Source organism: Pistacia vera, unplaced genomic scaffold, assembly GCF_008641045.1.
Source record: "Pistacia vera cultivar Batoury unplaced genomic scaffold, PisVer_v2 Contig55, whole genome shotgun sequence".
Classification (NCBI taxonomy): domain Eukaryota; kingdom Viridiplantae; phylum Streptophyta; class Magnoliopsida; order Sapindales; family Anacardiaceae; genus Pistacia; species Pistacia vera.
In genome coordinates this window covers 249,078-261,336 of record NW_022196390.1, presented here as the reverse complement: position 1 = coordinate 261,336, position 12,259 = coordinate 249,078, and the positions used below count along the sequence as shown (strand labels likewise).

The window sequence follows — 12,259 nt, the reverse complement described above, 5'->3', positions numbered from 1 at the left end:
GCAGTTTTCTATGCAGAATTTCTTTAACACTTCACTTGCATATCTTCTTTGATTCACAAAGATCCCATCCACATGTTGATCAATCTCCATTCCAAGGAAATAAGACATTCCACCCAAATCATTCATTTCAAACTCACTTTGCATGGATTTCTTGAATTCATCCACTTGAGTTTGATTGCTTCCAATAATTAGAAGATCATCTACATATAAAGAAATAATCAACAAGTTATCTTCAGCTTCTCTAATGTAAAGGGTGTATTCATTTGGACTCCTAACGAAATCCAGATTCAGTAGGTAGTCATTAATCCTGCTGTACCAGGCCCTTGGAGCCTGTTTTAGGCCATACAAGGCCTTCCTCAACATATACACCTTTCCCTCTTGTCCTTGGATCACATATCCTTCAGGTTGTTCGATGTATATCTCCTCATTCAACCAGCCATTCAAGAAGGCAGATTTTACATCCAATTGGTGAACTTTCCAGGAAGATTGGGTAGCCACTATAAGCAGCAGCCTAATGGTGTCATGCCATGCAACTAAGCAAATGTCTCTAGGAAATCCACTCCATATTGCTGAGCAAATCCCTTAACTACAAGCCTGGCCTTATGCTTCAGAATTGACCCATCTGGATTCAGTTTTTTTTTCTGAAAATCCACTTCACTTGGATAACTTTTCTGTTTTCTGGTCTATCCACCAACTTCCAAGTTTGGTTTTTTTCAATCATGGCCAACTCCTCCTTCATGGCACTTCTTCAGGATTCTGATTGTGTAGCCTCTAAATAGCTTGTAGGTTCCATTTGAGCTACGTCGCACCTGTCATACACATCAGCAAGTGTTCTGGTTCCCCTGACAGTAACTTCTTCTTCTGATTCCTCCCTTGAGTCTTCCTCAGTTTGTTCAAGTTGAACCTCACTCAGTTGAGGTTGAACATCTACATTAGCTCTACCCTTTTCCCAGTTCTAGACTGCTCTTTCATCAACCTTAACATCCCTGGACACCACAACCTTTCTTGAGTCAGGAATATAGAGTCTGTAGGCCTTGGATTGGCTGCTGTAGCCAATGAAAACTCCTATCATAGCCTTATCCTCCAGTTTAGTCCTCTTAGCAGGTGGCACTAGGACATAGCAAAGGCTTCCAAAAATTTTCAGTTCATCCATTGTTGGTTTGATTCCAGTCCAAGCTTCAAAAGGTGTTTGCTTTTTTAAGGCTTTGGTGGGAATCCTATTAAGTAAGTAGACACTTGTGTTTGCTGCTTCTGCCCAAAATGGTTTGGGAAGATTTTTCTTAGCCATTAAGCATCTTGCCATTTCCATGACTGTCCTGTTTTTTCTCTCACAAACTCTATTTTGTTGTGGGGTGTATGGGCTGCTGTATTCATGCCTTATTCCAGCTTCAGTGCAGATTTTTTCAAACTCTTGAGAGGTGTATTCAGTGCCATTATCACTTCTCAAGGTTTTGATTGATTTTTCAGTCAAATTCTCTACTTCAAGTTTGGATTTCCTGAATGTTCCAGCCACCTCACTTTTCTGTTTTAGGAAGTAAATCCACCCCATCCTAGACCAATCATCTATGAACAATACAAAGTATTTGCTCCCATTAAGTGATAAGGTTTGCATAGGCCCACATACATCCGAGTGAACAAGCTGAAGTTTTTCAGAGGCTCTCAAAGCTTGGTTCACTGGGAATGGTTTCCTACTCATTTTGCCTAGTTGACACACTTTGCACACACCTCTCGGCTGCTCAACAATAGGTAGATTCTAGACTAAGTTTTTAGTCTGCATTTCAGTCAAGTTTCTATAGTGTACATGGCCTAATCGTTTGTGCCACATTTCGGTTTCATCCTCTCTAACATTGGATGCTGTGTTTGGAGCAACTTTCCACTTATTGGGAAGCTTTTCCCTAATATTTTCACTCTCAAAATCTCATTACCCTCACTGTCTTGAATAATGTAGGATTGGTTTTTAAAATGCAGTGCATATTCCTTTCCAACATTTGTCCACACTCAAAAGACTTTGACTTATATTGGGTGCATAAAGTACATTTGAGATTAGTTTGTACCTTTTGGAGTTTGGATTGCTACATCCCTTTGCCTCTTGCTTCCACCATTCTCTATCCCAACTTTAATCCTTACCGATGAGAGTGATCCATGTTTACAAAGCAGCTCAAATCAGTTGCCATGTGATGTGTGCACCCACTGTCAATCAGCCATGTATCATCACAGGTTTAGACCAGGTTGGATGAGGCCACAAACAGCTGCTCTGTCCCTGCACAGGCTGTTGTTCATCAGCTATTTGAGCTTGCTGTTGGGCTGCTCTCCCTTGTTTCTGCATACTTTTTCAATATGCCCAAACTGTTTGCAAGCCCTACACTGTATACCAGTCTGACGAGCATTTATACTCTGCATGTCCTTTCTTTTTGCAATGAGACACAGCTAGAAAATTTTGCATCCCACCACTTTGTTCCATTGGTTGTTGGACCTTTCTTTTCCTCTCTTTTCTCCAGCAGGCTTTCTATAATTTCCTTGCACAGTTTGCCCTTGTAGGTTGCCAGCATTGCTCCTTCATTTGCATCTTCAAGCCTTAGAGCCTTCTTTGCTCTTGTGCCTGTAGAGCATGGACCAGCTCAGTCATTGTGATTTGAGTCAGTCCTTTGAGTCCTCCAAGGATGAGATCTTAGCTTCAACCTTTCCGGCAGGCTCACCATCACCTTTTCCAAAATCCTGCTGTTTGGCATCTGCACTCCAAGTCTCTATTTTGTTGACAATGTTCATTAACCTATCAACATATTCTTTCACCTTCTCAGCCTCTTGCATCTTTAAAGTTTCGAACTCCCTTCTCAAATTCAAACCTGCATGTTCCTTGTAGTGTCACTTCCCATGAACTCTCCTCTCAACTTGTCCCATGATTCCTTAGCAGTTTCGCATGCCATATCTTGTAAAACAAGGTCTGTGACTGTTGAGTGGATGTGGGACAGGGCTCTTGGAGCTCTTGATGCTTCCTCTTCATGCATTCGGATTTGATTGAGGGTAGATTTGGTCCCAACTGAGGGGGTTGTCTCTCTTCCTCTACATACTGCCAGAGTCCTTGGCCCTCAGTAAGCCTTCATTTTAACTGATCAAATATGGTAGCGTTCACCGTTGAACACGGAGGTAGAAGAGAAGCTGTTGGGTAGTCATTTGCTTAAGAAGAAGCAGTCTGATGCGAGGCGTTTCCCAGTGGGCTTGATGAGATGTTTGGAGAAGAAAGTGTTTTGATTTTTTTTTTTTTTTTTTTGAATCAACTCAACTCTGATACCATGTTAGTGTTTATGTGCTGGAGATAACTAGAAAAAAATGAGAGCTAATCCGAATGAAGAAAAGTGCCTGTATTTTCTTGAGTTCAAATGAGTTTACACTTCAACTAATAAAGCAGATTTTACACTATTACACCACCCATGCAGACATAAAATAACTTGATTTAATCTGAATCTACTGACTTAATACCAACTAAACACACAACTATGTAACACATCCCATATAATCCGGGACACATCAAGCATTACAAAATAAGTGTAACTTTGTAGTATTACAAATGGACCCCTGGCAGATTGCCTTTCAGATTTACCGCCAAAAACATATTTGAAACATCAGTTGAACTGCTGCATTTCCAGCCAAGTATCAACCTTCAACAGTTAGTAATCCCATGGTTGTTGATAGCTGTATAGTTGTAGTTGAAGGTTTTTTTGATGATTACATAATATGTGAAGTTGAAGGTTTTTTTGATTACGGATACTGATAGTTGACTGGAACTATTTTTTTGTATGATTTTTTATCTTGGTGGTTGATTAGTCATACTGAGGTTGGTAGAGTAATTAACTTTTTTGCAGAAATTGGGTGTTTTAGGTGTTAGTGATCCTGGTGGTTGTTGGTAGCTGTATAAAGTGAAGTTGAAGATTGCTCTAATGATTACTGGTATGTTGAATAGTGTTATAATCCTAGTGTTGTTGGTAGCTGATAGTTGACTGGCACTGTTTTTCTGGTGGTTACTGGTATGATTTTTGATGATTTATTGAGTTTGTGATACCTCTATTGGGTATTTTGTAGAAATATTGAGGTATTTGCAGTTAGATTGTAAGTACATGCATGATTCTGGTGGTTGTTTATAGATGGTAGGTTTTCTGTGGTTACTCGTATGATTTTTGATGATTTTGTGATGTTTTTATTGAGTGTGTGATACCTGTATAGGGTATTTCGTAGATGAAATTGAAGGTATTTTGCATTAGATTGTGGGTACATGTATGATTCTGGTGGTTGTTGGTAGATGAGTAATGATTGAAGCTGATTTTGGTGCTTTTGGTATGATTGAACTGAAGCAGATTTTGGTGATTACTGTATGATTCTAGTGGTTGTTGATAGATGAGTAGATGACTAAAACTGATTTTGGTGCTCTATGGTATGATTGAACTGAAGCAGATTTTGGTGATTACATGTATGATTCTAGTGGTTGTTGATAGATGAGTAAATGACTGAAACTGATTTTGGTGCTTTTTGGTATGATTAACTGAAAGCATTTTCTGATTATGGTGATTACATGTATTAGATACCGGTGTTGTTCAAGATGAGTAGATGACGAAGCTGATTTTGTGGCTTTCTGCTATGATTGAACTGAAGCAGATTTTGCTGATTACTGGTATGATTGACAAGTTGAGAAGTTAATTTTTTTTTTTTGATTTTTTTGGTGTAGAGTGTTATTGCTGGTTGAGTGAAGTTTTGCTGCTGTTTTGTTTTTATGTAAATAGTTGGTTTGAGGAATTCATGAGTAAAAGAGTATTATGGTTTAAGAGGGAATATTGAGGTAAAGGAGAATGAAAAGTGGAAGTGTTTTGGTTTAAGTGGGAATATTAAGCTAAAGCCTGGACTGATTAAAAAAATTAAAAGTAGTCTGGTCGGGGTTAAACTTTAATAATTAGAAGTTAAGATAGAATGGTGAGATTCTGTATTCGTCTGGTCAGCCAACCGCTATACAAATAGTGGCGCTCATTTTGTAAATAGTTAATGAGAAAAGAATCCCTCAATTTTTTTGACTAGAAATGTTATATATATAAAGAGTTTTTATACAAAGTGATGTGGCAGCTGTCACATCATTAGTTTTACATCAATTTTCTCTTTCTTTTTACAAATTAATGGTACTTTGTGCAAAAACTCTTTGTACCTTTAACATTTCCCTTTTTTGACTTCTATATTGTTTTCTCTCGTAGAAGTTTCTTGATATCTGAAAAGTTCTTCACTGTCCACATGACACACTTCACAGCTTTTAAATTTAATCACTTTCATAAATATATAATTCAAATAAAACAAAACAAAACAAAATAAAGGGATTTTTCTCGACCCCTTGAGGTTTAATTAAATAACAAAGTTCCCCTTAAATTTTAGATATAACAAAAATTCGTCTGCCATTAGTAAATTGTTAATGTATCATTAGAATTTATAATATGATGAATTAATAAATATTTACCAAACTACCCCTCTAACGTTTATTTTAATACTGAAAATTCACGATAGGGGAATTTCCGTTATTTCTATAACAATAGAGGAATTTTTGTTATTAACTACTGTTTAATTTGTCTTCAATGTATGTAAAATAAAGAGATTTCAACGTAATCACACAAACGCTCTTATTTTTCCTCAACAGCCATGGCAAACTTTACCCTCAACTTCATCTTCCTCCTCTTCTTCACTCTCTTTCTTCAGACCTCTACAGCTCCTGAAGTAGAAGCTTCTTCTTCGAAACATTTCAGAAGAGCTTTCAGTCTTCAACAATAGCTTGTTGTGTAACAAGAGGGCGTGAAAAACCCCAGTTCGTTTGAGCCGCAAAAGCAACTGAGAGTTCAGGTGATGAATGGTGGAAAAGGCGGCGGTGGTCCTGGCTTCGCTGCCGATAGCGTTGGAGTTCATGCTCGGCGGGGGAAAACTTCAGCAGCTATTCCAAGAAGTCAGATTTTTTATTCTCTCCTTGTTGCTTGCTTGCTCTTTTTATCTTTTGTTACTTTGTTTTGTTGTTTTTGATTAATTAATTTTTTATTTTATGGCTTAATCAAATGTTAGTTATCTTGATTTAATTGCAATTATTTATAAGGTAGCTGGCTTAATTTCTTAAACAGACATGTAATATATGTATTTACATTAAACCTGTTAGGAATTAATTATGTTAGAATTGATGTTAATTACTAATTAATTAGTTTTATAATTGAGATTCTTTGTTTGGAAATTAATTGATTCAACTCGAAACTTTTTGGATGCTTATCATTTATCTAAAATACATTCTTCACACATTTGATACTATTTATGACTTATCATTTTTTGCTGCATAGACCTTTTTGAGGCACCTGATGTGGAAATGCAGACTCCACATTAAGACTAATACTACTTGTCACATATTGAACACTTATCAAATATCAATAAAACTAATTTACTGGATTAATTAAATTAAAAACCAAACATCTAAATGATGCTAAAAACCAAAAATCATATGGTTTTGTAATTAATCTTTCAAATGCTCAAAACTAAAATCCCATTATGAACCATTGGATTAATGGATGAAGTATTGTAATAGGACCCTTGAACAGTTCATAAGTTAGAGCCCAAAACCTTTTACATCTTGACAATCAACATGTTTAATGCACATGAAATGTTGGTCTTGTACAATTTTTTTTTTTTTTTTTTTTTTTTTGTTTTTTTTTTTTTTTTTTTTTTTTTTTTTTTTTTTTTTTTTGCATAATATAAATTTTCTACATGACTAATGCATGAATAATGTATTTTTCAAAAAATTTTTTTTGACACATTAATTGGATTTAAAATTTTACTCATTTTTTTTTTTTTTTTTTGAAGTAAGTAATCATATAAAAAAAACATAAGAATCTACCAAGTCCTAATAAAAGGCGACCAGCCTATTTTGGGACATGCCCCGAAAATAGGAAACAAAAGAAACAAGCCTACAAACAGCCATCCGCTCTAGGGGTTTATCAAAAACCACAAAGGGAGATAAACACCAAGAAGAAAGAAAAGAGAACACCAAAAATCCCACCTACCATAGGACACCTCCCTAGGTTAGGATCATTAAAAGAAATACAAAAAACAAACGCTCTACCAATGAGACAAAACAACCAAGCAAAAAACCCTTCTGCTTAACCCTCTGTAATCCAATCTTCAAATGGTGTTGAGAACTTGAGGAACGTCTTTGAAAATAGATCTAGGGAGGCCCCAATCATTCGCCAACTTCCTATTGCTATAGGATGCAGTGACATTCCTAAGGTCCAAAGCTTTATCTCTCACAACACTTTTGATAGCATCGATTATGGTGAAAGAATCCTTATGGTCACCCCTAAAACTTCGCGAATTTCGTTCCCTCCAAATCCAATAAACCGTAGCCCCTAAACAAAGCCTACCCAAAGTTAATTTTAGACTCTTACCTTTCCATATCCTTGCCAAATGGGGGATGTAATCATGCCAGGGTCTAACCACATAACCAAGGTCAGCAAGCCTAAGGATCTTGCTCCAAATAGACTTAGAAAAAGGGCATGCAAAAAATAAGTGGTCAAGAGATTCCACGGATGAGTTACAAAAGCAACAATGAGCATTAGTAGCAGCCCCATACCTCATCAACCTGTCCTTTGTAGGTAATCTCTCCTTTATAGCCATCCATAAGATCATAGAGTATCTTGGAATAGCCTTTGAGAACCACACCAAGTCACACCACTCAACTTTTGCTCTCCTTCCTCTAATTGCCTCCCAAGCCGATTTGGTAGAGAAATCCCCCGAAGGTGAGGGTATCCAACAAATCTTGTCATCAACATTAGAAGGAGTGAAATTCACAGAATTCCCCATGTTAATAAGAGCCCAAGAATTGGCAGTTGGCCACTTCCAGTTGCATCCATCAACCACAGAACTCACTTTAGCATCCTTACCAATCCCCGCATCATAAATAATCCTTTCCCCATAGGTGCAAACAAGGGGGCCGTTCGGGTGCCAGTTATCAAACCAAAGAGAGGTGGTGTTACCATTGCCAATGTTATATTTGATTTTCTTTCTAGCCCTTTCCCTATTTTTGAGGATATGTCTCCATGACCATGTACAATTTTGGGGAATGCATATGTCCCAAATGCTTCTATTTCTCAAAAGATAAATTCGGACCCAAGAGACCCATAAAGTATGGTTTCTGTGATTGCACAGGTTCCAAATATGTCTTAAAGAAGCTGCGAGGTTCCATTCCTTAGATTTCATAAACCCAAGCCCACCCTCATTTTTGGGTACACATACCTCCTCCCAAGCTATTCTAGCTTTGTGTCTATACATATCAACTCCGGACCAAAGAAAAGCTCTCAAACTAGCATCAATTTCCTTATGAATTTTGGAAGGAAGAGTAAAGAGGGACGACCAATAAATTTGCACACTCCAAAGAATGGATTTAATCAAAATAATCCTCCCCGCATAGGATAGAAACCTACTTCTCCAAGAGGCAACCCGAGCCAAGATTTTATCCAAGAGAGGACGACAATCTCCAAAGGTAAGCTTAGAGGTAATAAGGGGTACACCTAAGTATTTGATGGGAAAACTACCCTCGGCAAATCCTATCAAACTTAAGAGCTCCATCTTTTCATTGTCACTTATTACCGTTGATGTTTCACCATCATCTTTCAATATTTCTTCAATCCCCTCAATTTTAAAAAAATAAATAACTTATATACTAATTGAATCATATATAATTAAGTTGAATTATCAACTAGATTGATATGTTAAATTGTATTAATTAAATTATTAAATGAGTTCACATGCTAACACATAGGTTTCAATTCTCGTTTCGGGTACCCTGGAAAATGTTGAATACATCCCTATCAGTTACAAAAATGACAAATTAACCCTATGAAAATTACAAATACTCCCCCATCTCACAATGAATCTTGACCGTCGGATTATAACTCATGTACTAATCACTCTGAAAGCTTTTTTATATCAAAGCAAAGGCTATACCAAAACCCTAAGCATCACTTGCAAACAAAACAAGCCAAGTTCTCTCATTTCTTCTTTTCTCTTCTTCTTCCCAACACAAAACCCAAGCCAAGGTAGCCCTAAAAAACCCGTCTCTCTATTCCCTTCTTCACCTTTATTCTAAAGACTATCTCTTTATGATTCAAAGGCTAAACCAAAACCCTAAGCGCCACCTGCGAACAAAACAAGCCAAGTTCTCTCCTTTCTTCTCTTATCTTCTTGTTCCCCACACAAACCCTAGCCAAGGTAGCCCTAAAACCCGTTTCTCTNTTTCCTTTGTGGATGCAGGTTCTAGGTGATGATGCGGTTGGAGGGGCGTCGGCGCGCGAGGAGCAATAGCTACACTGTTCCCCTATTTTGGTCTTTTGAAATGCACTTTTGTAAACACTAACCTTTGTGTATAAAAGACATGTGAATTGTAATGAAAAGAAACTTTTTGGGCCCAATTTTCCATTGTTAATTGCATGCATTGTACTAGTTTTCAGTAGGTGTTACAATAATGTTATTTTTCAAATACATTTTTTTGATACATTAATTGGATTTAAAATTTTACTCATTACCGTTGATGTTTCACCATCATCTTTCAATATTTATTCAATCCCCTCAATTTTAAAAAAATAAATAACTTATATACTAATTAAATCATATATAATTAAGTTGAATTATCAACTAGATTGATATGTTAAATTGTATTAATTAAATTATTAAATGAGTTCACATGTTGACTAAATCCTAACACAGGTTTCAATTCTCGTTTCGGGTACCCTAGAAAATATTAATACATCCCTATTAGTTACAAAAATGACAAATAAACCCTATGAAAATTACAAATACTCCCCCATCTCACAATGAATCTTGACCGTCGGATCATAACTCATGTACCAATCACTCTAAAAGCTTTTTTATAAAAGCAAAGGCTATACCAAAACCCTCAGCATCGCTTGCAAACAAAACAAGCCAAGTTCTCTCATTTCTTACTTTCTCTTCTTCTTCCTAACACAAAACCTTAGCCAAGGTAGCCCTACAAAACCCGTCTCTCTATTCCCTTCTTCTCCTTTATTCTAAAGACTATCTCTTTATGATTCAAAGGCTAAACCAAAACCCTAAGCGTCACCTGCAAACAAAACAAGCCAAGTTCTCTCCTTTCTTCTCTTATCTTGTTGTTCCCACACAAAACCCTAGCCAAGGTAGCCCTAAAACCCGTTTCTCTTTCTGTTCCCTTCTTCTCCTTTATTCTAAAGGCTATCTCTTTATTATTCATTTATTCTTCGTACTTGGTTTTTTTTTATGCTTTGTTGATTTTTTGTATGAATAATGAAGAATTGTTTTTTTCTTATAAAAGTAGTGTTAGCAAGTTGTCACCTTAGCTTGTGGTGGAGGATAATTAAGAAATAATCCTGAATGGACTTGGTCGACATGCATTTTAGCAAACATTAAGGGGAAATTAAAGTGATAGACCACAAATTAAGAAATAACTCCTGTTTCCTAAACCGTTTCCAACCTGGGTACCCAGATCTCGGTTCCAGTTCCATGAACTTGTGGAAGTGATACCGAAACTGCACAGTACCGATTCCACCTAATAGGGAATCAGAATTGATCCTGTGAAGGCCGGTTCCAGGTAGGAACTAGAATCAGGACCTGGGTACCCACCGGTTCTGGTTCTACCCTAAATTCCTACACACCCCTAGATGTAATTGTGATAATTGCATCTATATCACCATTGTCATATGAAAGAACAAACAAGACTTGAGTCATTGGAGAGCTACTAGCTGCAATCCAAAGTGATTATTGGACAAACATATAAACTGCAAAAGCAGAGGTCAAGTGCTCCTGAACATCCATATATGAAGTCCATGATGTATAAGCTCATGATTAATGTCCAACATCGACCTCGGAGCATCATCTAAAATACATCAAAACAACAAGCAATTGATTTCATGTAGTGAAGAATAGCAGTTCTGATCAATTATAGTGACCAAGAAACCAACGCGATTCCAAAATAACCAGAAGGTGAAATGGCACTCATGATTTTACATACATGACTAGCAACAAGAAAAAGTTAAATTGATTTTGAACTCAATTTAAAATTGATAATTTTATGTTGGAGAAGANACAACCACGTCCTTTGACACATTCTCCTTCCTCTTAGTCACCATTCGCCATTCTTGAGTAAGATTCAAGTTCTTGTTCTCGGTGCTTTCCTTCTCAAATCGAGGGGCCAAGTGACATTCCTTCAAATTATGCCCAAAAGTTCTACACAAAGGGCAGGCCCTCGGTTTCCAAGAATACTCCACCCCTATGTTTACACAATCACCATTCGGGAGGCCTAGTTCCACTGAATTCGGGAATGAAGAAGCTGTGTCAATTTCAACACAAACTCTTGCATACTCCAATCTATCCCCCGCATCCGTGATGTTATCCATGTAGAGCTCTCATTATCAAATTTCAGAATAAAGCCCCCAACCCCATTTCAGACAACACCAACCTTGCCGAAGTACTTCCAATTCCTATCGATAAAACCCTTCACAAGAGAGAATGGCAACCTTCTGCCAAGGAAGAAACCAACGAGACAATTTCCCCATTTATCCTTACCCAAATCAGCAACCTCTTTAGGAGGTATAACCCTTATACTCCTCCCATCATCAAGGACTTCCGGTGCAAAATATTCCATTGGAGCACTAGATTTTGAAACAAAAAGTTTTCTCCAGGATGCAATACCCACTGGCTTTAATTCCCCGTTCACCTTTTCCCCAAAAGTCCCACCTCCACTCACCGCTTTCTCGCCATGCATCATAATTGCAGGCACCTTTGAATCAACCAGCACATTCCCATCACAAATTTCCAAGCCAACCTTATCAATCACTCTTCCACCCCCAACTTGCTGGCTCTTAAACACCCACCAGAACTCTTTGTCTCACTTGTATTCAAAGAATTCACAAGAAACAGACCATTGGGAGGCAAAGTATGGCTTTGGGAAGGTTTGGGAAGTGTAGGGAAATTTTTTTTTTTTTTGGTGATGTGGCAGGGCTGGTGACGTGGCATCTTGGGGGACGTGGCAAGATGAGTCAGCTTGAGATTGATGAGGTAGAGGGGAGAGATGGATGATTGGTTGGTGAGTTGTCATAATTTGAAGTCAAAGAGATAAGAGATGAGGAAATCAAAGGGGAACCAATGAAAAACAAGTGAGGTGGCAAAAAAACTTATGAAACAGCCTATTAACCAGTCCAAAGAGAATGTGGAT

The 12,259-nt window shown here is 37.4% G+C and overlaps 1 protein-coding gene across 1 annotated transcript; it reads right to left on the bottom strand.

Moving 5' to 3' along the window:
• Positions 1–11,114: 11,114 nt before the first annotated feature.
• On the bottom strand, positions 11,115–11,441 carry LOC116107924. The gene has a single exon (XM_031394196.1). It carries the CDS (start codon positions 11,439–11,441, stop codon positions 11,115–11,117), a length of 327 nt encoding a protein of 108 aa, XP_031250056.1.
• Between the last annotated feature and the right edge of the window lie 818 nt (positions 11,442–12,259).